The sequence below is a fragment of the Papio anubis genome, chromosome 1, assembly GCF_008728515.1.
Source record: "Papio anubis isolate 15944 chromosome 1, Panubis1.0, whole genome shotgun sequence".
Classification (NCBI taxonomy): Eukaryota; Metazoa; Chordata; class Mammalia; order Primates; family Cercopithecidae; genus Papio; species Papio anubis.
Window position 1 is genome coordinate 52,258,328 of NC_044976.1, and position 25,967 is coordinate 52,284,294.

A 25,967-nucleotide genomic window follows, 5' to 3' on the forward strand; every position below is an offset into this window, starting at 1 on the left:
GCAAGACTCTGTCACGCAAAAAAAAAAAAAGTCATGCAGCATAGGAAAAATGACAACAAAGTAATAAGAGCTAACCTTTACTAAGCACCTATTATGGGTCATACATGCCAAGGGCTTTACAGAGATAATCTCATTTATTCTTCACAACCCTATGAGTTAGCTAGCTACCATTATCATCATTCCCATCTTCCAGATACAAAAACTGATGTTTAGTGATCGCCATATTTATTGGTTCTATACTTTTTGTTTTTGTTTCTACATTTAATGCTTTCTGAAATGAAGATATATGTTCCAATTAATGGCATCTTAGATTCGAAGAAATATAATAAATGTTATTTTCCAACTAGGAAACAGTAGAAGCTGGAATTCAGACACAAGTCAGTCTGACTCCAGATCTCACACTTTGACATATCTGCCATACTGCCATTCTATTGTAAAAAAGGAGGTTAAGAAATGCAAACCTCTGCCAAGCTCTCCCAAAGGTAATCTAAAAGGGTGGCCTGCGAAGGACTTCGGGTTCAAAACCCTAGTTTCTAATTTTGACTCAACCATTTACTAGGTACAATCATGAATAAGTTGTACTCACACAGAAAACAGTTTCTGAAAGAGACTTCAGGATGCAAAATAAGCCTTCTTTTAACCTCACAGGGTTTTACAAAAAAAAATTTTTAAACAATTTCTTTTGGAATACTATGCAAATGTTAGGTAAAGCAGCATAGGACTTTACAGAAACCAAGAATAGACTCTGACTGGTACAATGTTGGTCAAGGGTATCTGGGCCTTCAAATCCATAGCTCTGGCCCTCAAGAATATTCCTTTCTTTCCCCCATTCCTCCTTCCAACCCCTACATTCTCCAGGAGCCATTAATTATCTCACCTCTCTATCCCCTACTTGCAAGACTAGCTCAGATTCACCTGTCATATGTTCTCTGATCATCCTGCATTTCTTTTTTTCTTTTTTTGAGACAGAGTTTTGTTCTTGTTGCCCAGGCTTAAGAGCAATGGCACAGTTGCAGCTCACTGCAACCTCTGCCTCCCAGGTTCAAGCGATTCTCCCACTTCAGCCTCCCAAGTAGCTAGGATTATAGGCGTCCACCATCACGCCCGGCTAATCTTTTGTATTTTTAGTAGAGACAGGGTTTCACCATGTTGGCCAGGCTGGTCTCAAACTCCTGACCTCAGGTGATCCACCCGCCTCAGCCTCCCAAAGTCCTGGGATTACAGGCGTGAGCCACCGTGCCCAGCCTCATCCTGCATTTCTCTGCACAGTGGCACTGACTACAACTGTAGTTCTTTGTATGATTATCTGTTTTATATCCTGGAAGCTCCTGGAGGGCAGGAACCCTGTCTTTTTCCATTCTGTATCGTATCACATGCTAACTGCTTGATAATTAAATAGTTACTGGAGGGATGGATCTGTGAATGGCATAAAGGTAAACATCAATATTCCAAGTACATCAAAATTTGACCTTCAAATGATGAGGCAAAAAAATATAATAGATAGGGCTGATCAACTTCATCAGGATGACATCGGCCTTTCCACAGAAACCAAGGCTATCTAAAGAATGTAAAACATATTTTAAAGACGAAAAGGTTCTGGAGATGGATGGTGCTGATGACTGCATAACAATGTGAATATATTCAATGTCATAGAACCATACACTAAAAAATAGATTAAAAATTGTCATTTTTATGTTATGTATATTTTACTAAGTTTAATTTTTTTTTTCCTAGAGACAGGGTCTCACTCTGTTGCCCAGCCTGGAGTACAGTCACATAACTCACTGCAGCCTCAAATTCCTGAGCTTACATGATCTTTTAGCCCCAGCCTCCCAAGTATCATCACACCCGGCTAATTTTTAAAGTTTTTTTATAGATACTGTCTCACTATGTTGCCCTGGCTGGTCTTGAATTCCTGACCTCAAGCTATCCTCCTGCCTCATAGCCTCCCAAAACGCTGGGATTACAGTCATGAGCCAACGCATTTAGCCAAAAAATTTTAATTATAAAATATGTCATTTTGGTTCCTAATATTTTGTATGTAAGCACCCTTTTTAAAAACAACAATAAAATCCTGTGGACTTCCAGAGGTTAATACTTGCTGTCCATCCACTGATAAAGGAAATAACTACTATGAATTCAGCAATGTTTTCAAATGAATTTGTATTTTAATTAACCAAAACAGCATGTAAAAACATCTGAGAAAACAGCTGCAAACATGTTGGAGAAATGGTAATCATTCAAATGAAAGTATGTATGTCCCTTATAATAACTGTGATCTCCAGGATGGTCTGGCCATTGGCAGAAACCACTGAGCTGGCTAGCATTTCCATCACTCTACTCCTTGCCCTCTGAATAGTTTGAAGAGTGAAAGGCTCCCCTTCCCTTTCACATTTTGCCTTTAATGATTCAGTGAAATGGCTGACGTTATTGATACTGAAAAGTAAAACAAAAGGATAGAACAGTTCCACACAATTGTTCCTTAGTAACACCCAGAAGCCAGTAATGTACAACTTGCCTTAAATTACAGAGATACTTAGAACTTACTGTCTTCACTTTGATCCCTTCTAGACCAAAGAACAGAAAGCCAAAAATATATAACAGGGATCATATGAGTCACATCACATTCCTGCCTCTCAAAACAAAAAGATGGTTTGGGAGCATTTTAATCAACCCATTGCATCAGAATTGTCACTAAATTTAAGCCCCAAAACAGAAGCCTTTGTCCACTGAACCAGCAATGACGCAATCCAGCAGCCATCCAACAAGCATTAAATAAGTGCCTGTCATTTGCCAGCTACTATATCAGATGATGGGAATAGAGGTAAGACAAAGTCCCCACCTCTACTCTGGCTAATATGAAGAGGAGACAATAAAAGTCAATAAAGACAATAAAGTATTGAGGGGGGAGTTATAAAGTAGAGTCAGACCAAAGGAGAAAAATATGTTCTAGACAAAAAAGGAAAAAAAAGGCAGCATGTGCAGAGTTAGAGTCAAGTTAAGAAAAGAAGATATATTTGGTGGGAGGCAGAGACTGAATAGTCTATGGTGGTTATAAGAGCAGAGGACTCATGGGAATAGCAGAGTGGCTGGAATCAGAGCATGAAGTAACTCAGTTGAGAGTCTATAGGGGCAAGAGGATGTAATAATTCAGGACAAAAATGCCAAGATCCTGAAGCAAGGCAGGAGGGATCGGCAAGAGAATGGGTAGATAGTGGAACTGCCACATGGGTGCAGCTCAAGGACATGGGGACAAAGGAGTTGAAGGAATTGGTAATAAAGTGGTTGAAATAATAGACTACAAGGTCCAAACTGGATACAGAAAGGCATATACGTAGTCAGGAGGGAGCTGAAAGACAAAGAACATGGGGAAAAGGAACTGGAAATCCTGGTAGGATCAAAGAAACTGTAAGAAGCAGCAAGGACATGAAAGGGCTGCACCTGGAGCAAGGGCTCTTACACTGGGTCCATAGACCTAAGGGAAAAATTCCGGGGGTACAAACTTGAATTACACATTTATCTTTACTAAGATCTAATTAAAATCCAGCATTTCCTTCAACTATGAATGTAAGCAACAAATCGTAGTAGCATTAGCAATTCCTGTGACTTTGTCACCAACAGAAATCACCAATATCTCCATATCTCAATACAATTGTTACAGTTATCCTGAAATACCATTCATCCTATCCCTACCTCAAAATAAGTTACTGGACTCACTGACAGATCTTGTTATGTAATGCAATAATTAAAAACCACATATTACTGTATCATAAATTTAACATCTTGATAATTATATTTCAATATAACTGATTTTCTTTCTAATCCTAAGCACTTTATGCATTTAAGAATATGATTCCGACAAGAAGTTCATGGGCTTCAACAGACTGCCAAAGGAATCCTTGGAACAAAAACATTTAAGGACTCTAGCTTACAGGGTAGAATCCTGGAGTTTCAAGCTCTGGCGGTGGAGTATTCAGGGGATAATTGAGCCTAGGTGATAGTTGTGGGTTGAGAGGGTATACAAATGGGTAGTGAAGAGGAGGAAGTCAAAGAATTGTGCAGACAGGGTGTCGGGCAGATTACCCACACAGACTCTGAATTACTCATTACAATCAACCTCAGAATGTAGAGTGGAAAAAAAAAAAAAAAAGACTGTGAGGCAGTTTGCAAAATCTGATGATGGCAGAGCATGACCAAAAGGTTGACCATGATGTGGTTTAAGGGAAAATAGACATTATAAGCCCACATAAGGAGGAGTTTTATACTGAGAAGCTAAGTATCAGGTCACTGGTCCTGTTCTCTTTGTTCTACCTTTTCTCAACATCCAAAAATATGCTTCTTTGCCTTGTTCTACTCTACCCCTCCAAAGTATCCTCCAAAGTATTCTCCATTCCAACTCCCCTGTTTCTAAGTAAACAGGGCCTGCTATGACTTAAATTTGTCACTCAAAAAGGATGTGCTAGAAACTTAATCCCCAATGCACCAGTGTTGAGAGGTGGGGCCTAATGGGAGGTATTTAGGTCAGGAGGACTCCACTCTCAAGAATGAGTTAATGCAGATTATAGAGACCATCCTGGCTAACACAGTGAAACCTTGTTTCTACTAAAAAAACAAAAATTAGCTGGGCATAGTGGCGGGTGCCTGTAGTCCCAGCTACTGGGAGGTTGAGGCAGGAGAATGGTGTGATCCCCAGGAGGCGGAGCTTGCAGTGAGCTGAGATCGCACCACTGCACTCCAGCCTGGACAACACAGCAAGACTCCATCTCAAAAAAAAAAAAGAAAAAAATACATAAATCAGTTGGGCATAGTGGCATGCACCTGTACTCCCAGCTACTCAGGAGGCTGAGGCAGGAGAATCACTTGAACCCAGGATACGGCGGTGGCAGTGAGCTGAGATCACACCACTGCACTCCAGCCTGGGCAACAGAGCAGAGATTCTGTCTCAACAAAAAAAAAAGCGGGGAAGGGATGTGGATCTGTAGCTTCTTCCCAGGTCTACTGCACTGCTAATGCCCTGCAATCAGACTGGGCTCTAGTCTCAGCTCTGCCACCTAGGAGATTGTGTGTGAGATCTGAGGTAAGTTGCTGCACTATTAAGCCTCCCTCATCTATTAAAAAAAGGGCGAAAACACTTCCACCTTGCTGACTTCACAAGACAGTTATAAAGATCAAATAATAATGATATCAAATTACTCTCTAGACTATAAGCACTGTACCATTATTGTTATTTTAACTATACTGAGAGAGTGAAAAAAAATAATGTTATGAGCATCAAAGATATGCCCAAATCATGGTCATCCTATTGTGCAGTCAGAAAAACCAAATACTCGAAGCTGCAGGGAATTACTAGGAAACTATTTATTTACAGAAAGGTACTTGGGAAAGAGTACAAATAATAAAACTATCCATGTAGACACACACATCTCAAGTAACACACATGAGAAAGTACTCACAAAAAGTGCTCAAAGCAAAAAAATCACTGGTTTTGATGGATAAGATTTTCTAATAGGTAAAATGAATTGAGTTTTAAAGAAAGAAATGGAGAAGCATATTTTCTCTTCGTTATCTTTTATTTTTTTGAGACAGGGTCTCACTCTGTCACCCAGGCTGGAGTGCAATGGCGTAATTTTGGCTCATTGCAACCTCTACCTCCTGGGTTCAAGAGATTCTCCCCCGTCAGCCTCATAAGTAGCTGAGACTACAGGTGCACACCACCACACTCCGCGAATTTTTAAAAAATTTTTTGTAGAGACGGAGTTTCATCATGTTGCCCAAGCTTCTCTTCATATCTTAAATGGTTTCCCAAGACCAAAAGATGCCCCAGTTTTATCATTTTATCATTTAAGCCTAGTTCAATTCCACTTCCTCCAGAAGGCCTACTATATCCACCAGATGCCTTTTTTTTTTTTTTGTGAGACAAGGTCTCGCTTTGCGGTCCAGGCTGGAGTGCAGTGGCACGATCTCCACTCACTATAACCTCTGCCTCCTGAGTTCAAGCAATTCTCCTGCCTCAGCCTCTCGAGTAGCTGGGACTATAGGCTCACACCACTGTGCCTAGCTAATTTTTCTATTTTTTTTTTTGTAGAGATAGGGTTTCACCTTGTTGCCCAGACTGGTCTTGAACTCCTGAGCTCAGATGATCTGCCCCTCTTAGCCTCCCAAAGTGTTGGGATTATAGGTACAAGCCACTGCACCTGGCCTCCAGATGCTATCTCTACATGCCTCTAGCACTTAGTGTTTACAGCTGTCATGTGACATAAGGTGACATAAAAAGTACCAAGCAACATGAAGTTAGAAAAAGAAGCCTGCTGCAAAGCAGAAAGCATGTGTTTTATTTTTTGCCCTTCTTTAAGTCTAGGACCAAGAAAACCTATTAGTTAAAACTAGCCATCAAGCCTGGTGATAGGCATCTATTGGCCTCAGCTCTTGAGCCTCAACCCAAAAGGGCACTTTGTATGGGTCATTTAATTACAGGTCACTTTCGGTAGCTACAAATTGTGTAAGGATTCACTTTTGTCAGTGAACAGAAGTCTAGTATTTTAAACAATGTGTTTAATACCAGGGGCATACCCTACAGGTTTAGTATACTTTCTTTTTCTGTTTCTGTAAAATGTTATACGCAGATTAAAAGTTTTCTCTTCCTAAACTTTTAGTTTTGTTTTTTAAAACAGAGACAGGGTCTCGCTCTGTTACCCAGGCTGTAATGCAGTGGTGGAATCGTAGCTCACTGTAGCCTCAAACTCCTGGCTCCAATGATTCTCTCATCTCGGGCTCCTGAGTAGCTGGGACTACAGGCATACACCACTATGGCTAGCTAATTTTTTATTTTTTGTAAAAACTGAGTCTTGCCATGTTGCTTAGGCTGATCTCAAACTCTCAACCTCAAGTGACCCTCCAGCCTCAGTCTCCCAAAGCACTAGGATTATAAGCATGAGCCACACCGGCCTCTTTTCTGTCTTTTAGATTGTAATTTCCTGAGGGCGAAAAAGTACATTATTTTAACTTCCAACATGTTCTGTCACTCGATAAATGTGATATATAGGAAACAAGCAAAGCACTGGGTGGGAGGGGAAGATGATCTCTACCCCCTCCCAACCCACAGATTGCTTACCTCTTGCAGCGTCAACAAAGTATTAAGGATAGCTGGTAGTGTAGTCTGGACAACTCCAAATCTATCCTCTGTAAATGATGCTGCTACTAAGTGCGACAGACCTCAAGGGAAAAAAGAAAAAAAGGTTAAAAGTAAATCAAAATTAGGCAAAACTATTTGAAATACATCTATTTTAGGAAGGATTAATATTCTGAATATAAAAAGAAATAACGGCTGGGCATGGTGCCTCACACCTGTAATCCTAACACTCTGGGAGGCTGAGGTGGGCAGATCGCTGAAACCCAGGAGTTCAAGACAAGCCTGGGCAACATGGTGAAACCCCTTCTCTACAAAAAATACAAAATTAGCCAGGTGTGGCACCACAAACCTATAGTCCCAGCTGCTCGGGAGGCTGAGGTGGGAGGATTACTTGAGCCCAGGAGGCAGAGGTCGAAGTTAGCAAAGATCACACCACTGCACTCCAACCTGGGCAACAGAGAGGGACTGTCTCGAAAATAGAAAGTAAAAATAAAGAAATAAATAAATAAACAAATAAACAGAGGAACAATTCAATAGAAAAATGGGCAAAAAAATCGGAATAGGCACTGAAAAAAGTACTCAACTGCATTAGTTATGAATAAAATAACAGTCTCTGGCTTTACATTCTATTAGGAAGAAAATTTTAAAAATAATATAGTGTTGGGTAATGATATGTGCCAGGAAAAAAAAAAAAAAAACCATGTGGTAAGGGCATACGGTTTATGAGGACGATACTTTTCAGAGAATGGTCAGCAAAGGCCTCTGAGCATCATTTAAGCACTGAGAAGGCTGTATCTATATGATGAAAAGAAACAGCTCTTTAATAACTAAGTTTTCATAATTAACATAAGTTAACATAAGTTAAAAACAATCTATCTGTTGCACTTTTTTGAAGTAGAGAAAGATACAAAAGAATCCAGGCTTGACAGCCTGGGCAACATAGCAAGACCCTGTCTCTTTAGCTGGGTGTGGTGGCATGCACCTGTAGTCCAAACTACTCAGGAGGCTGAGGGAGGAGGATTGCATGAGCCCAGGAGTTCAAGGTTGCAGTGAGCTATGATCATGCCATTGAACTCCATCTTGGGAGACACAGCAAGACTCCATCTCTTAAAACAAACAAACAAAAAAGACTAAGTGTGGTGGCTCACACCTGTAATCTCAGCACTTTGGGAGGTCAAGGCAGGAAGATGACTTGAGCCCAGGAGTTCGAGGCCAGACTGGATAATCTCGTCTCTATAAAAAAATTTTTTTTTTTTTTTTTTGAGAAGGAGTTGCGCTCTGTTACCCAGGCTAGAGTGCAGTGGCATGATACCGACTCACTGCAGCCTCCACCTCCCAGGTTCAAGTGACTCTCCAGCCTCAGCCGCCCAAGTAGCTGGGATTACAGGCACATGCCAGCATGCCTGGCTAATTTTTGTGTTGTTAGTAGGGAAGGGGTTTCACCATGCTGGCCACGCTGGTCTCGAACTTCTGACCTCAGGTGATCCGCCTGCCTCGGCCTCTCCAAAGTGCTGGGATTACAGGCGTGAGACACTGCAACTGGTCCAGATTTTTTTTTTTTTTTTTTTTTTTTGAGACAGAGTCTTGCTCTGTCGCCCAGGCTGGAGTGCAGTGGCCGGATCTCAGCTCACTGCAAGCTCCGCCTCCTGGGTTTACGCCATTCTCCTGCCTCAGCCTCGCGAGTAGCTGGGACTACAGGCGCCCGCCACCTCGGCCGGCTAGTTTTTTGTATTTTTTAGTAGAGACGGGGGTTTCACCGTGTTAGCCAGGATGGTCTCGATCTCCTGACCTCGTGATCCACCTGTCTCAGCCTCCCAAAGTGCTGGGATTACAGGCTTCAGCCACCGCACCCGGCCCAAAAAATTTTTTTAAAACAAAAATTAACAGGGCGTGGTGGTGTGCAACCGTGGCCCCAGTTACTCAGGAGGCTGAGGTGGATTGCTTGAGCCCAGGAGGTGGAGGATACAGTGAGCCGCATTCATACCACTACACTTGAGCCTGGACCAGAGCAAAACCCTGTCTCAAAAAAAAAAAAAAAGAACCCAGGCTCAGTTTCTCTGCTTACATACAAGAAAAAATTGTGCCCAAATCGACGTACGCCTAAATATATTTTTCAAAATGATCTACATAAAACAAAGATATAAAAACGAATCTGTACATTCAAAGACTGAGATCAAGGACCAGAACTGACCTTTCATCTTTCATGGATGATACTTCAATATTTAACTGACAGTTAAAATCACAGTTACAGTTCACAGCCAATGCTTACCTTCTAATGCCCAAATATGCATTTGGGCATCTGAAAAAACAGCCTGAATGGAGGCCTCTGGGTGCTACAAATAAAAACAAAAACATTTAAGTGAGTTCCCCTGAAAACTCCATTATTTCCTTTAATTAAATATGTAGACTATAAAATAAAAAATTCACAGCTGCCTCTCAAGAATTAAAATTTAAAATAAATTATTTTATATTTAACTTGGTAATTACTCATTTAATACAACAAAGCATTCTACCATCAACTCATTGTGTGGCTCTTGCCAAGTCTCTAAATCTCTGTGCCTCAGTTTCTAATTTAAAGTTACATATACTCAAACCACCTCGGAGGATTAGCACAAAGATCACTTAAGTGAATGGTTACAGAAACTCTTTTTAAAAAACTTGGCAGGGGCCGGGCACGGTGGCTTAGGCCTGTAATCCCACAACTTTGGGAGGCCGAGGCAGGTGGATCACAAGGTCAGGAGTTCGAGACCAGCCTGGCCAACATAGCGAAACCCCCGTCTCTACTAAAAATACAAAAAATTAGCTGGGCATGATGGCAGGCGCCAGTAATTCCACCTACTCAGGAGGCTGAGGCAGGAGAATCGCTTGAACCCGGGAGGTGGAGGCTGCAGTGAGCTGAGATAGCGCCATTGCACTCTAGCCTGGGCAACAAGAGTGAAATTCCATCTCAAAAAAAAAAAGAAAAAGAAAAAGAAAAAGAAAAAAACTTAGCTGGGTGCAGTGGCTCATGCCTGTAATCCTAGCACTTTGGGAGGCCAAGGTGGGTAGATCATTTGAGGTCAGGAGTTTGAGACCAGCCTGGCCAACATGCTGAAACCCCATCTCTACTAAAAATACAAAAATTAGCTACGTGTGGTGGCATGCGTCTGTAGTCCCAGCTATTTGGGAGGCTGAGGCAGGAGAATTGCTCGAATCCAGATGGTTGAGATTGCAGCGAGCCAAGATCACACCAGTGCATTCCAGCCTGGGATGGCCAGACGTGGTGGCTCACGCATGTAATCACAGCATTTTGGGAAGCCGAGGTGGGTGGATCACCTGAGTCAGGAGTTCGAGACCAGCCTGGCCAACACGGTGAAACCCTGTCTCTACTAAAAATACAAAAATTAGCTGGGCGTGGTGGCACATGCCTGTAGTCCCAGCTACTTGGGAGGCTGAGGCAGGAGAATCGCTTGAACCTGGGAAGCGGCAGTTGTAGTGAGCTGAGATCACGCCATTGCATTCCAGCCTAGGCGACAAGAGCGAAACTCCATCTCAAAAAAAAAAAAAAAACACAAATAAATAAATAAATAAATAATAAAAATAAATAAATTGGTCAGGCGCAGTGGCTCATGTCGGTAATCCCAGCACTTTGGGAGGCCAAGGAGGGCCAATAACCTGGGGTCAGGAGTTTGAGATCAGCCTGGCCAACATGGTAAAACTCCATCTCTACTAAAAATACAAAAAATTAGCCCACGTGGTGGCGCATGCCTGTAGTCCTGGATACTTGGGAGGCTGCAGTGGGAGAACCGCTTGCACCCGGGAGGCAAAGGTTGCAGTGAGTCAAGATCGCGCCACTGCACTCCAGCCTGGGCGACAGAACAAGACTTCATCTCAAAAAAAAAAAAACCAAAATAAAGACAACAACAACAAAACTGCCTACTTGTTATCGCTCTTAAATTGTCTACCTTCAACCCCACTCAAAGAAAAACCACCTAACCTTCGTTTAAAAAATGTTTTTATTTGTACAAATTATGGAGTACATGTGAAATTTCGTTACATGTATATAATGCATGACGATCAAGTCACGGCATTTTGGGTATCCATCACCTGAGTATAATACGTTTTTGTGAACTGTAATCATCCTACTCTGGTATCAAACACTGGATTTATTCCTTCTATCTATCTGTGTATTTATACCTTTTAACCTACTTCTCTCCACCCTCCTCCTACCCTCTACCCATCCTTCCCAGTCTCTGTTATCACCATTTCTCCAGCATAATGTCATTTTTTAGCTTCCTTATATAAGAATATACAATATTTATCTCTGTACTAACCTTATTTCATAAAGATTACGTGTCAATAAGAGGGCCCAGTGGTTCCTAACTAATCCCAGCACTTTAGGAGGCCCGAGGCAGGAGGATCATATGATATCCAAGAAGATGTCAGAGACCATCCTGGCTAACATGGTGAAACCCTATCTCACTAAAATACAAAAAAATTAGCCAGGGGGTGAAAAAAGGTAGGCGAAGCCTGTAGTCCCAGCTTCACCAGGAGGCTAGGGCAGAATGGAGTGAACCAGGAGAGGCGGGCTTACGATGAAACCAAGATCACGCCTGCACTCCAGCCTGGTGACACAGCAAGACTCCATCTCAAAAAAAAGATTATGATGTCAATTCTATCCATATTTACTTAAGAATAGCCTTGGTACTGCAGCTACCTAAACTTTCTTTTTCTTTTTTGGAGGCCAGGTGTCCTTAATGAGCTGGAGTGCAGTGGCGGATCTCAGCTCACTTGCCAGCCTCGGGTTCATGCATTCTCACCTCCAGCCGAGTAGCTGGGACTGCAAAAGCGCCTGCCACGCGCGGCTAGTTTTTTGTATTTTTTATTGAGGCGGGGTTTCACCACTATGGAATGGGGTGGAACAATTTGTCCATTTTAACAAATGCTGTCTTTGGTTATTTACCCAATGAAGCCTATTGAGTACCATATAACAAGCCTATTAAGTTACATTTTTTAACATCAAATAGCAGCACTGTCTATAATTTATCACATAATAGATCCACTTGCAAAACTGGGATCAAAATTAGCCTTTCACTTTCAAGAAAACAGGAGATCTTGGTCACCATGTGGTCTGCCACTTACTGTCTCTGTGCCTTAGGCTAGCTACCTGACTCCTCTGAGCCCACCATCACACCTGGCTACTTTTTATCTGTAAAATGAATACATATCTCTTTTTTTTTTTTTTTTTTTTTTTTTTGAGACGAAGTCTTGCTCTGTCGCCCGGGCTGGAGTGCAGTGGCCGGATCTCGGCTCACTGCAAGCTCCGCCTCCTGGGTTTACGCCATTCTCCTGCCTCAGCCTCCCGTGTAGCTGGGACTACAGGTGCCCGCCACCTCGCCCAGCTAGTTTTTTGTATTTTTTAGTAGAGACGGGGTTTCACCGTGTTAGCCAGGATGGTCTCGATCTCCTGACCTCGTGATCCGCCCGTCTCGGCCTCCCAAAGTGCTGGGATTACAGGCTTGAGCCGCCGCGCCCAGCATGAATACATATCTCACAGGAATGCTGTTAGAATTAAATGAGGGAACTGAAGCGAAAACAGAGTATGGCACACATAAGACACTCACGGTGAGTTATTTTCTCCTTCTTTTAAAATCAAGCACTGAGGTAAAACTTCAGACAAACTCTCTTCCTTTTGGTGGAAGACAAGACACCTTCCTCTAATGGGTAGCCCAGAGTGGATTATTTTTTGGTAAAGGTTAATGGCTAGTTGGGTGGATCGTCCCTTCCACCATAGTGGAAAAGCAGTTTCAAGCCCCTGAAATGACTGTGTTATGTGTTATCTATACTCTATCAGGGTTGCTTAGACCTCTTTTTCCACCAGAGTATGACTCCCAAATAATAAATATAACAGATGCCAATATAAATTTTCACTTGAAGGTATTAATGGAGTGAGTGTGACATTAGATAATACTGCAATATCTGCAGAAAGAGAGGCTAGATTTTAAAAACTAAAAAAAAAATTCTTTCTCCTACATAAGGGCAAAGGTTTTGCACATCAAACGATTAAAGACACAATAGCCATAGCCAGCAAAAACAGGAATGAATCTTTAGCTTCTACAACTAAGATTTTCTCTCCTGTGGCAGCTGGAACAGCGGATACACAAGTTGGGGAGTCATTTCATGTGTGGTCTGAATTATAACTTTTTATTCATCATAAATTTAACACCTGTGATATCATCATCTCTCTTTTGAACACCAAACTGGTCACAAAGATGCTTGTAGGACATGAGTCAAGAAGCACCAGATAGTCACACAAATTTGTTCACTTTGTGAAGATCCAGACAGCAGGAAGGGGTCCGTGTTGCCTATCAACACAAAGCTGCCAGCAGCCAAGAGACTCGAGAGGCAACTAGACAGTCAAGCTTCGGAAGCCACTGAAGTGAGATGTGTGTCTAGGGCAACTATTGTTAAAACGGAGGTTCAGTGAAGCACTATGCAAAGCTGCCTGGCTTGATAGGATTAAGCTATAAAATATTTACAAGTCAGATCCTATCTGCTACTTTATTTCATATTTCATTTCCTCCCTCCCCATTCCCAACGCTATAACCACATATTCTTACCTTACTGAAAAAATACATTATCAGCACCCGTTTTGACAAGAAATTCTTAACCTGAGTTGGAAAAAAGGAAGAATTAACACATTTACCTTTTAAATTCTATTCTAATATAACACATTTCCTAGTTCTTCCAGACACTAACTTAAATAAAAAAATGAAACACTTCACATCTTGTGGGCAAAGAATAATAATACTTAGATACGCCATGTAACTAAATACCTTTGTACTATAAATTAGATAACCAAGATGAGCCAACTAACCTAAACTGTATTCCCATGTATACACATTTAACCCCCAAATTAGAGGCCTGACATTAAAAAAAAAAAAAAAAAAAATTCTAAGTGATTTTGTTGAAATTTTTTTCTTTTTATTTCAGAAACAGGGTCTCACTTTGTCACCCAGGCTGGAGTGCAGTTATATGATCACAGCTTACTGCCACCTCAAATTCCTGGGCTCAACAGATTGTCCCACCTCAGCCTCCTGGGTAGCTGGGACTACAGGCATACCACCATGCCTAGTTAATTTTTAAATGTTTTTGTACAGACAGGGTCTCACCATCTTGCCCAGGCTGGTCTCAAACTCCTGGGCTCAAGCAGTCCTCTCACCTCAGCCTCCCAAAGTGCTAGGATTACAGACTGGAGATATTTTTCAAGGCCATATTATTTCTCAATTCTCTATAACTGTCCTGCCCTTTAACCTCTTAATACCCCAAAAAAGAGTATGTTTCTCTCACAGGAAAAAAAAATCTTGTTTTTTGAGACAGGGTCTCACCCAGGCTGGAGTGCAGTGGCATATTCATAGCTCACTGCAACCTCTGCTTTCTGGGCTCAGGTGATTCTCCTGCCTTAGCCTCCCAAGTAGCTAGGACTACAGGAATGCACCACCACGCCCAGCTAATTCTTGTAGTTTTAGTAGAGATGGAGTTTTGCCATGTTGCCCATGCTGGTCTCAAATTCCCGGGCTCAAGCAATGCTCCCACTTTGGCATCGCAAAGTGCTGAGATTACAGGAAAAAAAATATCTTAAGACACAAAGTAGTTTTCTACTAGTTGACAATCCCGGGGGAAAAATGTTCTTAGTATCAGCTAAAAGCTAATCGAACTAACTTAAAAGTGAATCTGCTCCTACCATACTCTCACCCAAAGCTGCATGACTAGTCAGAAGGCTGCAGTAAGCAGCACATGTCTGGTTGGGTAAAAGTGACACGGCAGTACTAATGGCATATAGAGCCATATGGGATCCTGAAGTTTATAAAATGCCTTTAACCATTAATTCCCTATTAATAAAGTCATTCCATCAGCAAACATGTTATAATTTCTCCCGACTGGGCGTGGTGGCTCGCCCCTGTAATTCCAACACTTTATGAGGCTCGGGCAGGATGACTGCTTGAGGCCAAGAGTTTGAGATCAGCCTGGGCAACATAGCAAGACTGTGTCTCTACAAAAAACAAAAATTAAAAAAATTAGCCAGGCATGGTGGCATGCACCTGTAGTCCCAGCTACTCAGGAGGCTGAGGTGGGAAAATCACTTGAGCCTGGGAGTTCAAGGCTGCAGTGTAGCCATGACCATACCACTGCACTCCAGCCTGAGCAACAGACAGACCAAGAACCCATCTCAAAATTTTTAAAAAGTTCCTTGACCCCTCAATTCCTCGCAGCTATTGCCCCATTTTTCTGCTCCACTTACAACAAACTCCTTGAAAAATGTGGCTTTTCTTGTGGTCTCCAATTCATCTACCAATCTCTCCTGAACTCATGCATTTTGGCTTTTGTCTGCACTACTCCAGCCAACAGCTCTTGTCAAGGACTCAGTGACCTCCACATTTCTAGCTCAACAGTTAATTCTTAGCTCCCGCCCAGGCTACCCATCAGCAGCATCTGACACTTGCACCTCCTCCTCCTTGAAACTCTTTCTTTCCTTGGTTTTCTACCCACCTCAGAGGCTGCTCCTCAGTCTCCATGCTATTCTTCATCTCCCAGACCTTTAGTCATTGGAGGGCCCCTTTCTTCGATATCTCTTTTCTTCTGTATTTCATTCAAGAGTTTGCATCGAGTCTCATGGCTTTGAATACTATCTATACTCTAAAAACTTCCAAAGTTACATTTCTAGTCCACAACTTTCCCCTACACTACTGCTATATGCCTAATTTCTTACTCGGTATTTTCACCTGGTTGTCTCATAGGCATCTCAAAATTGGCATCTCCAAAATCAAACTCCTGATTTCCCTCCCCTCACCTCTATCAAATTTCCTTCTCCAGAAAGATCAGTAAATTCCAATTCAATAAATTGCAACTATATGATTCCAGATCTTCAGGCCAAAATCTTTAACAGTTAACACTATTTCTAGTATACACCACAACCAAACCATAAGCTAATCCTATTCCATCTACTTTAAAATACATACCTAGACTTTGACCACATCTTACAGCCCCCACCACAACCACTCTGCTCACAGATACCACCATCTCCCACTAGATTACTGCAACAGCCTTAACTGGGCTTCCACACCTACCTTGCAAGAGTTTAGTGCCAACACAGCCCCTAGAGTAGCACTTTCAAAATGTAAGTTACATCATATCATTCTTGTGGGCAAGACCACACAGTGGCTTTCCATCACACTCAGAGATGAAGCCAGTCTTTACTACAGCCGATGGACCCAGTGAGCCCTGGGTGTCTGTTACATTTCTGATCTTATCACCCACTTACCACTCTCCTCTCACTTACTCTGCTCCAGCCACACTGGTATCCACATTGTTCTTCACACAAGCCAAGTCCATTCCCATCTCAGATCCATTGGGCTGCTCCCTGCTCTCCCTTCAGGTCTCTGATCAATCATTGCCTTATCAGTGAGACTTCCCCTTATCACTCCACATAAAATGATACCCACTCCCCTAGGAACTCTCTGTCTTCCTTGCTCTATTTTTCTAGATAAGACTTAAGACATTTCAAATGTCTTCCTTCTTATGCATATTTTCCATATCTTGAATATGACCTATTGAGATGCATCTTACAGTCAATAATAGCATGTCATGGTTTAAGGTATCATTTTTTTCTTAATAGTACATAAGTCTTACAATTAATGATATTTTATATTTCAGAGAAACAGAATATAATACATTTGCTTACTCACTGATTTCCCCTCACTCGAATGTAAATATTACATGGGCAAGGACTCTGTTTTGTTTGCTTTTTTCCCAGTGCCTAAAAGCATACCTTGGATATACAAAGAACTCAAATATTTCTTACATGAAATAATTCACAGATTATCAGGTTAAGCCATATGAAATTACAATGTGTATAGCTCAAACCAGTCAAATATTGGCTGTTTCATTTGAGTCAACTTAATACATGAAGCATCAAGAGAAAAACCCTTGGCCGGGCGCGGTGGCTCAAGCCTGTAATCCCAGCACTTTGGGAGGCTGAGACGGGCGGATCATGAGGTCAGGAGATCGACACCATCCTGGCTAACACGGTGAAACCCCGTCTCTACTTAAAATACAAAACAAAATTAGCTGGGCGAGGTGGCGGCGCCTGTAGTCCCAGCTACTCGGGAGGCTGAGGCAGGAGAATGGCACGAACCCGGGAGGCGGAGCTTGCAGTGAGCGGAGATCGCGCCACTGTACTCCAGCCTGGGTGACAGAGCGAGACTCCGTCTCAAAAAAAAAAAAAAAAAAGAGAAAAACCCTTATTATTCCTGATGACTTACTCATATGAGATCCCTAATGTTCTCAATTTTACATGCAAATATACATCCTATAACCATATCATCCTACCTGTTCACGTTTATTCTGAATCCATGAATAAATCACACTGGGCTGTCTCGTTGTCTTACCCTCAGCACTAATAGAGGTAGATGGAGAAGGATTAGAAAATTCAGTCATTTGCTGATCTATTTTTAAAAAAGAAAAGGCAAGATAAGAACTTAGGCTGTCTGATACTCTGCAACTATGACATTTAAAATCTTAGAAAATATATAATTCTCACCAGAAGCTGATGTCCATAATCTTGGCCCCCTTCTTATTAGCTGAGGACTTTGTGGTGACCCATAGCAAGTGTTTACATCAAAAATTCCAGCCATCCGATTCATTACACTAGAGCCAAATGGGGTCCCAAGGGGACTCACAACATCAGGTGTAGACAATTTTGAAGAAAACAGTGATGTTTTAACTAATGGTGGCACTGAAGGCCGAAGCATCTGGCTAGATTTTGGTGTCTGAAAAGTAGTTTCTTCTGTAAAAGAACAGATCCAGTGCTGAAGAGGCAATCTGATCCAAGCGGGCTAGAAGCAATGCTTTCAAATTTTACACATACCAAATTTTCGTGTAACACATTTACCCAAAGCTCAGTAGATTGTTTCCATTTAGGATTACAGTCTCAAGATTCAGATTTTACTACTGCAATTCAAGCTCCACTCAAAGAGCTTTATACATCTTCTTCTGTCAGACTGATATAGTCTCTCTTGTTTTTTTTCCCCCTCCATGAACATCTTCATCTTCAAGGTCAGTTTATCTAACTTTAAGCAATTTTGAATGAACTCATCAATTCACATTTTATTTCTAATTGGCAACTTTAATTACTGCATTAGAATCCATCCAGTTTTACTGCATTACTATTTTAAGTATTACTTGACTGAACAAACAAATCTATATTGTGAACATATACAGGAAAAAAATATTAACCTTACCCCATTTTCTCCAAAGTTTTTTCCTTTCCTTTCCTTTTTCTTTTTCTTTTCTTTTATTTGAGTCAGGATCTTGCTCTGTAGCCCAGACGCAGTGCAGTGGTGTAATCTCAGCTCACTGCAGCCTCAAATTCCAGGGCTCCAGCGATCCTCCCACCTCAGCTTCCTGAGTAGCTAGGACTACAGGCACACGCTGCCATGCCTGGCTAATTTTTTAACTTTTTGTAGAGACAGTTTCGCCATGTTTCCCAGGTTGGTCTTGAACTCCTAGGCTCAAGGAATCCTCCTGCACTGGCCTCCCCAAATGCTAGAATTACAGGCATGAGCCACCACACCTGGCCTGAAAGTTCTTTCAAGTTAACAAAAGTCACACCAAAGGATAATTTGCCCAGAATATCTATAAATCTGATCTGTAAACAACTTTTTCAAAAGTCATCTTATGATTCTCCAATTTAGTAATAGAGTCTGTTATACAAAAACAAAGGAACTTTTCTTGCCACTCCAGCACAAACCACAAAAACAAATACACTGCATTAGGATTCCGATTCCATCTTCTTTTTTTTTTTTTTTTTTTTGAGATGGAGTCTCACTCCGTGGCCAGGCTGGAGTGCTATGGGTGGCACAATCTTGGCTCACTGCAACTTCCGACTCCCTGGTTCAAGTGAATCTCCTGCCTCAGCCTTCCAAGTAGCTGGGAATACAGGCACGCACAACCACGTCCAGCTAATTTTCGTATTTTTTAGTAGAGACGGGGTTTCACCATGTTGGCCAGGATGGTTTTGACCTCCTGACCTCATGATCTGCCCGCCTCAGCCTCCCCAAGTGCTGAGATTACAGATGTGAGCCACCTTGCCCAGCTGGGTTCCATCTTAATAAAACCACCACAAGAAATATAAGAAATTAAACATCCCAAATACCAAATTTTCGTTATACGACTTTTCTCTTTTTTTTATTTTTCTTAAGGAGTCTCATTCTGTTGCCCAGGCTGGAGTGCAGTGGCATGATCTCGGCTCACTGCAACCTACACCTCCCGGGTTCAAGTGATTCTCCTGCCTCAGCCTCCTGAGTTGCTGGGACTATAAGTGTGCAACATCACAGCCAGCTAATTTTTATATTTTTAGTAGAGACGGTGTTTCGCCATATTGGCCAGGTTGGTCTCAAACTCCTGACCTCAAGTGATCTGCCTGCTTCGGCCTCCCGAAGTGCTGGCTGGAATTAACAGGCGTAAGCCACCACAACTGGCCCATTATATGACTTTTTAGAAGTTAATGGAAATTAGAAATCTTTGAAAAATCAATTTAAAAATAAGACTGGGGCCGGGCACAGTGGCTCAAGCCTGTAATCCCAGCACTTTGGGAGGCCGAGACGGGCGGATCACGAGGTCAGGAGATCAAGACCATCCTGGCTAACACGGTGAAACCCCATCTCTATTAAAAAAATACAAAAAAACTAGCTGGGCGAGGTGGTGGTTGCCTGTAGTCCCAGCTACTCGGGAGGCTGAGGCAGGAGAATGGCGTAAACCCGGGAGGCGGAGCTTGCAGTGAGCTGAGATCCGGCCACTGCACGCCAGCCTGGACGACAGAGTGAGATTCCGTCTCAAAAAAAAAAAAAAAAATTAAGACTGGAGTTTTTAAGAGTTTTACAATTATTCCTCAAAATATGGCTGAGTGATGGTATATGACAAAAACTTACAATAATGAATGCTCCATATTTGGTCAGACTCATGATCTACCCGACTCAGAATTACAATGATCTTTCTAACATGCTAATTTGATGGAACTAGCCTATTCAAAGTTCTCCAATGGCTCCATATCCCCATAGAATAAAATCTAAATTTTTTTTTGTTGCAAGCAAGGCTTCCTTTCATCATCAAACATCATCTTACCCAATCGGACTCCTTTTGGACAGATTTCCTTTTGGCAGTTATATTGCATCATTATTTATGTGCCTTCCACTAAAAGATCAGATCCAAGAGTGTTTTTCATCTGTGATTCCCTGGCTTCTAGCACACTGCTTGGTATGCAGTAGGAATTCAATAAGTATTTGTTGAATAGAGGAATGCTGATCTGAAAGTTGATTAACATCTGAAACACTCTCAAACCTTTCAAAATCTGACATGTGTGAATTTATTTAAATCATTTTTCATATGTAATCTATTTGTTTTGGGGCTATGACCCCACCAGAGTAATGACTTTGAAACCCGATGAGTTTGCTTTGATCCATATAGTGATTTTTAAGTATCAAGATTAGTTGCCAATGTTTAAAAACTAAAAGACTTCATCTCAAAATTTTGAGATTTCAGCCTTCTCTTTTTCAAAAAGACCGGAAGTTCACAAATGGTATCCAAAGTCCCATACGGGAACAATGAAGCAGGGCTAACCAACAGCTTCCCCCTTCAGATGAAGCCCGTCCTTGCAGGTTCACCACTGTCCTCACCCAGCCAGTTTCATCCATTTTCACTAAATGCCTGGCTCCAAAACACGTGAAACATTAAGTCCTTTTATCAGTCTTACATTCACAGGTATCTTCTACTTAAGGGATCTGGTGCACAAGACAGGTTCCTCCACCTCTACTTCTCCTCAGCTTTTGTCTTTTAAATGGAGGGGGTACTAACATTATGCCCCACTCCCAAATCACCCAATCGTCTCAGCTGCTCTTCTCTGGGACAGCAACTTTTTGTCTCTGGGCTACTGCAACCAGAACAGCATCGAATATTATCTGCGAAAATTCACCTGGCTTTGTACTAAAGTAAGCTGAAGTCTCCTATTTAATAGCCATCATTTTGGTAGTGTTTTTAACGCTACCACCACACTGAACTTAATTTGTTTGAAATTTACCAATGAAAAACTGCACATACTTAGAGTGTACAACGTGATGTCTTGGGCTTAATTTTTTCAATCTACAATGATACCCAGGTCTTTTTTTTGGTTCAATATGAGATGCCATGTTGGATCAATTTTCCCTAAAAATATACACCTCACACTCATATATGTATCCTTAGATTAACTACGGTCATCTCTCCCTTTCTTTTTTGAGACAGAGTCTCGCTGTGTCGCCAGGCTGGAGTGCAGTGATGCAATCTCAGCTCACTGCAAACTCCGCCTCCCCAGTTCAACCGATTCTCCTGCCTCAGCCTCCTGAGTAGCTGGGACTAAAGGCACATGCCACCACGCCCAGCTAATTTTTGTATTTTTAGTAGAGACGGGGTTTCACCATGTTGGCCAGGATGGTCTCAATCTCTTGACCTTGTGATCCGCCCACCTCGGCCTCCCAAAGTTCTGGGATTATAGGCATGAGCCACCGCACCCAGTCTACTACGGACATCTTTCTTAGGAAATAAAATGTAAATGTTTTCCCCTCTTAGTAGTCCTAGGGATTACCTGGAGAATTTAATTTCTTAGGTTCCACTGGGTAAGATGAAGACACTCTCCCATTCGTAGCAGCAGCTTCTTGATAGAGAACCAGTTTCTGAGTCATACCATTTAAAAGATTCAAACACTCCCTTGAAATGGCTGTCCAATTGTGGGGATGTCCACCTAGGAGGTCCAAACACCAGCTTTTAAAATGTAAATAATCTTATATTCTCCTCTTGAAGTGGGGGAAAAGGTCAGTAAGAAATTCTACTTTACGCTTTGCATCAGGACCCACTTTTCTTAGTGAAGCTACTGTTTATACTCATGACATCTAATACACAGCAGGAGTTCAATGAATATTTGGATGAATTAAGTTTCCCAAAAGTCTACAAGCAAAAACTTGCTATTTTACTATTTTACCACATACATACCAAAAAAAAGAAAAAGAAAAAAAACCTCTCAAATTGGTCGCTAAAATAAAGCCAAACACTAGATCACAGGTTGAGTGAGAAAGACCAGGGTTACCACACTAGCAGTATTAAACAGACTGCTATGACTGTGAACAATGAACTAAGACAATGAACACTAAGATGTCCAATGAGATGCACCTCCATGGTCCCCAGTGACCTCTAAACTGTTGTGTCTGACCCCTGGGCTTCCTTACATTTTCATGTATATAATAGCCCCTATTTGCTGTTACATCTGTGGGAATGACTCATTAATAATGATCACACTTCACACTCAGAGAGCTTACAGTTCTATTATCTTATTATTTAACTTAAACTACTGCGTCCTATTCCTTTAAAAATTCCCTTATTTCTCATAGGAGATCTTTGTCTCCTAGAGTTATTATATAAAAATCAAGCAAGGTTCATTATGCATAAATAGCAGAGAAGTCCACTGAAAACTGGCTTCCCTATCCTATGTGCCAAATGATCATTCCCTCTTCACTTGGATCTCTCCTTAAACACTCCCTGCACTGCACAACTCAGAAGGAATACCACTTCACCTACAAACACACACGCACAACACTCTTATCACTAGGCCTCAGGATATTTTGTACTACTGTAATGTGGGTACACTAGGAACTGTGTAACCATCCAATTAAATTTTTGTTTGTTTGTTTTTGTGATGGAGTCTTGCTCTGTTGCCCAGGCTGGAGTGCAGTGGTGGGATCTCAGCTCACTGCAACCTCTGCCTCTAGGGTTCAAGCAATTCTCCTGCCTCAGCCTCCCGAGTAGCTGGGATCATAGGTGTGCAACACCAAGCCCAGCTAATTTTTGTATTTTTAGTACAGACAGGGTTTCACCATGTTGAAACTCCTGACCTCAGATGATGCTCCTGCCTCAGGCTCTCAAAGTGCTGGGATTACAGATGTGAGCCACACCCAGCCAATTAAATTTTATTATGTGCTAGAATGCACACTCTCTGGCAGAGCAAATGCCACCCTTTTACGGTTTACCTGAATCTCTGGTAAAAAACATTTAGAGTATAGAATTCCTAGGTTAACTCAAATCTGATAGAAAAGCATTGTTATAGCTAATTTTCCACAGTATCAGTTCTGGGTTTCTCATGCTACTAAAAGGAGAGTGGTTCCAGTCAATTATATTTTTATATAACTGGATTTTATTTCCATGTAACACTGAACTGTAGAAGGTTTATTATCCGGTGTTTTATCTGGTAATTCGCAAGCTTGGCAAAATAATGAAGAAATCATTAAAAAGAAGATGAAAAGCTGGATGGGTGTACTGGCTCACACCTGTAATTCTAACACTTTGGGAGGCCAAGGCAGGAGAACTGCTTGACCCCAGGAGTTCAAGGTCAGCCTGGGAAACATGGCAAGACCGTGTTTCAACAAAACTTAAAAAAAAATTAGCCAGGTGTGGTGGTGCACACCTGGTGTGCACCTATAATACCAGCTACTTGAAAAGCTGAGGTGAGAAGATCATATGAGCCCAGGAGTTTGAGGTTATAGTGAGCTGTGATCATGACACTGTACTCCAGTCTGGTGATACAGTGAGACTCTGTCTCTTAAAAAAACAAAAGAAAAGTTACCCAGGTTCTGTTTCCCACCGGTGCCTGGGACTGGACTGTTTTCCCTCTAGGAACAACAGAGAACTGGCAAAGTCACAGTCTTGAACAGCATGGCAAGAACAGTGGATAAGTGTTTCAGAGTTGCTGAGAGCATCCTTGAGTCACCATCAAATCTAGTTTCTTCCTAATTTTTTTTAAAGGGAGGCAGAGTAGCATAGCAGGAGTCCTGTACATGGAGCCAAATGACAGGACTCTTATTCCAATTCTGACATTAACTTTATTTAAGCCAATCTCTGAGACTTAAATCTCCCATCTAGAGATTAGACCACCTAATTTTTAAGATCCGTCATAGCATTAAAAGTTTTAGAATTCTTTTTGGGGGTGGGGAGGGGGACAGGGTCTCACTTTGTCACCCAGGCTAGAGTGCAGCGGCGCAATCTTGGCTTACTGCAGCCTCAACCTCCTGGGCTCAAGCAATCCTCCCAGCTCAGCTCCCCAAGTAGCTGGGACTACAGGCACATGCTACCACACTAGGCTAATTTTTTGTATTTTTTGTAGAGAAAGGGTCTCACCATGTTGCCCAGGCTGTTCTCAATTTCCTAAGCTCAAGTAATCCACCTACCTTGGCCTCCCAAAGTGCTAGGATTACAGAGGTGAGCCACCACGTCTAGTCAAACTTTTAGAATTCTTAAACTGTATTTTTCTGCCCTAAAATTGTCAATGTACTGCATAATTTCTTCAGGTTAAGGAAATGAAGGAGCTGAAGGAAATAAATGCTTAAGTTGTGTAAGATTTAATTCAATACTTCATTTAATGGACTCACCGACGTCTGATATTTTATTAAATACATCATTCTCACCAAAAACTTGAAGTGAACTACTTTCTACACACATATGCCTAATCAGGTCTATTACTTTTAGCAATACCTGGTTGGCTGAGGCTAAAAACTTCTTGTCTTCGTGAAGGAGAATACTGAGAAAGCAACATCAGGTCCTGCAAGGCTAAATACTAAAAGGGGGAAAAAACATATATTATTTAAATTTTTTTAACCTCTATATAAAATCTAATTGGGTTCATCATTATATATCCAAGAGGAAATTAATTAAACTTTTTCATGAAAAAAAAAAAATCTCAGAACCATAACCTTCCTTTCCAGACTTTCAGAACTTTCCTGCCTCTACCCTCCCTACCTACAACAAGTTCCAGCTACAAGGAACTACAGAATTCTCTGCGCTCTTTCCTATCTCTGTGGTGGGAAACTGAGACATCACTTCCTCCTGGAACTTTCCCTGGTTTCCCTCACACAAACGTACACTCACATAGCTCTCGACCATGGCACTAACATCATGTATCGTAATTGAATGTTTATTGTCTCATCTGATTCCACCCACCAAACTGTACGGCCCACAAAAAAATGGAAAATCTTGCTACCACATCCAAAGCCAGTGCCTAGCACGTGATACCTATTAATTTTTTTTTTTTTTTTTTTTTTTTTTTGAGACAAAGTCTTACACTGTTGCCCAGGCTGGAGTGCAGTGGCGTGATCTCGGCTCACTGCAAGCTCCACCTTCTGGGTTCAAACGATTCTCCTGCCTCAGCCTCCCAAGTGGCTGGGACAACAGGCACGTACCAGCACATCCAACTGATTTTTGTATTTTTAGTAGAGATGGGGTTTCACCACGTTGGCCAGGCTGCTCTCGAACTCCTGACCTCAAGTGATCCACCTGTCTTGGCCTCCCAAAGTACTGGGATTACAGGCATGAGACACCACGCCCACCTGCCCTATCACTTTTTTTTTCTTTACTGAAAATTTTCATCTTTTCCCAGGCAAATCTCTTTACTCACCCTTCAAGACACCATCCCTCTCTGAAGTTTTCTTTTATTGGTCCCAAGCAGAGTAAGAGGTCCCAATGTACTTGCCACGGTACATTTTAATTATTTTGGGTGTCTGTACTTTCCACTAGGCTGTGCTATGTCTTATTCATCATTCTACCACAAACTAGCAGAGACTGATGTACCATCAAATAAATATTTGGTAAATAACCAAATGAGTAACTGATACTTTTAAGTTTCTCTAACAAATTAGTTATAATTAGTATTTAAAAGTAATTCAATTCATTTCTTTATTTGTTTATAAATTTTTTAGAGTGTGATCAAAACTGGGTTCTAACTACT

At 41.6% G+C, this 25,967-nt stretch overlaps 1 protein-coding gene across 5 annotated transcripts in view; it reads right to left on the bottom strand.

The window, feature by feature from the left end:
* Nucleotides 1-25,967, bottom strand: part of NDC1 (NDC1 transmembrane nucleoporin) — a 67,743-nt gene that overhangs the window by 14,041 nt on the left and 27,735 nt on the right. For all 5 annotated transcript variants that reach the window (XM_021941787.2, XM_003891914.4, XM_031668963.1 and 2 more), the window contains 7 exons: nucleotides 24,719-24,800; nucleotides 21,786-21,941; nucleotides 17,709-17,954; nucleotides 17,498-17,613; nucleotides 13,729-13,779; nucleotides 9,399-9,462; nucleotides 7,112-7,212 (listed from right to left, as the gene is read on the bottom strand). In XM_021941787.2, the coding sequence (XP_021797479.1) occupies nucleotides 7,112-7,212; nucleotides 9,399-9,462; nucleotides 13,729-13,779; nucleotides 17,498-17,613; nucleotides 17,709-17,954; nucleotides 21,786-21,941; nucleotides 24,719-24,800 (816 nt within the window). The remainder of the gene's footprint in view (nucleotides 1-7,111; nucleotides 7,213-9,398; nucleotides 9,463-13,728; nucleotides 13,780-17,497; nucleotides 17,614-17,708; nucleotides 17,955-21,785; nucleotides 21,942-24,718; nucleotides 24,801-25,967) is intronic.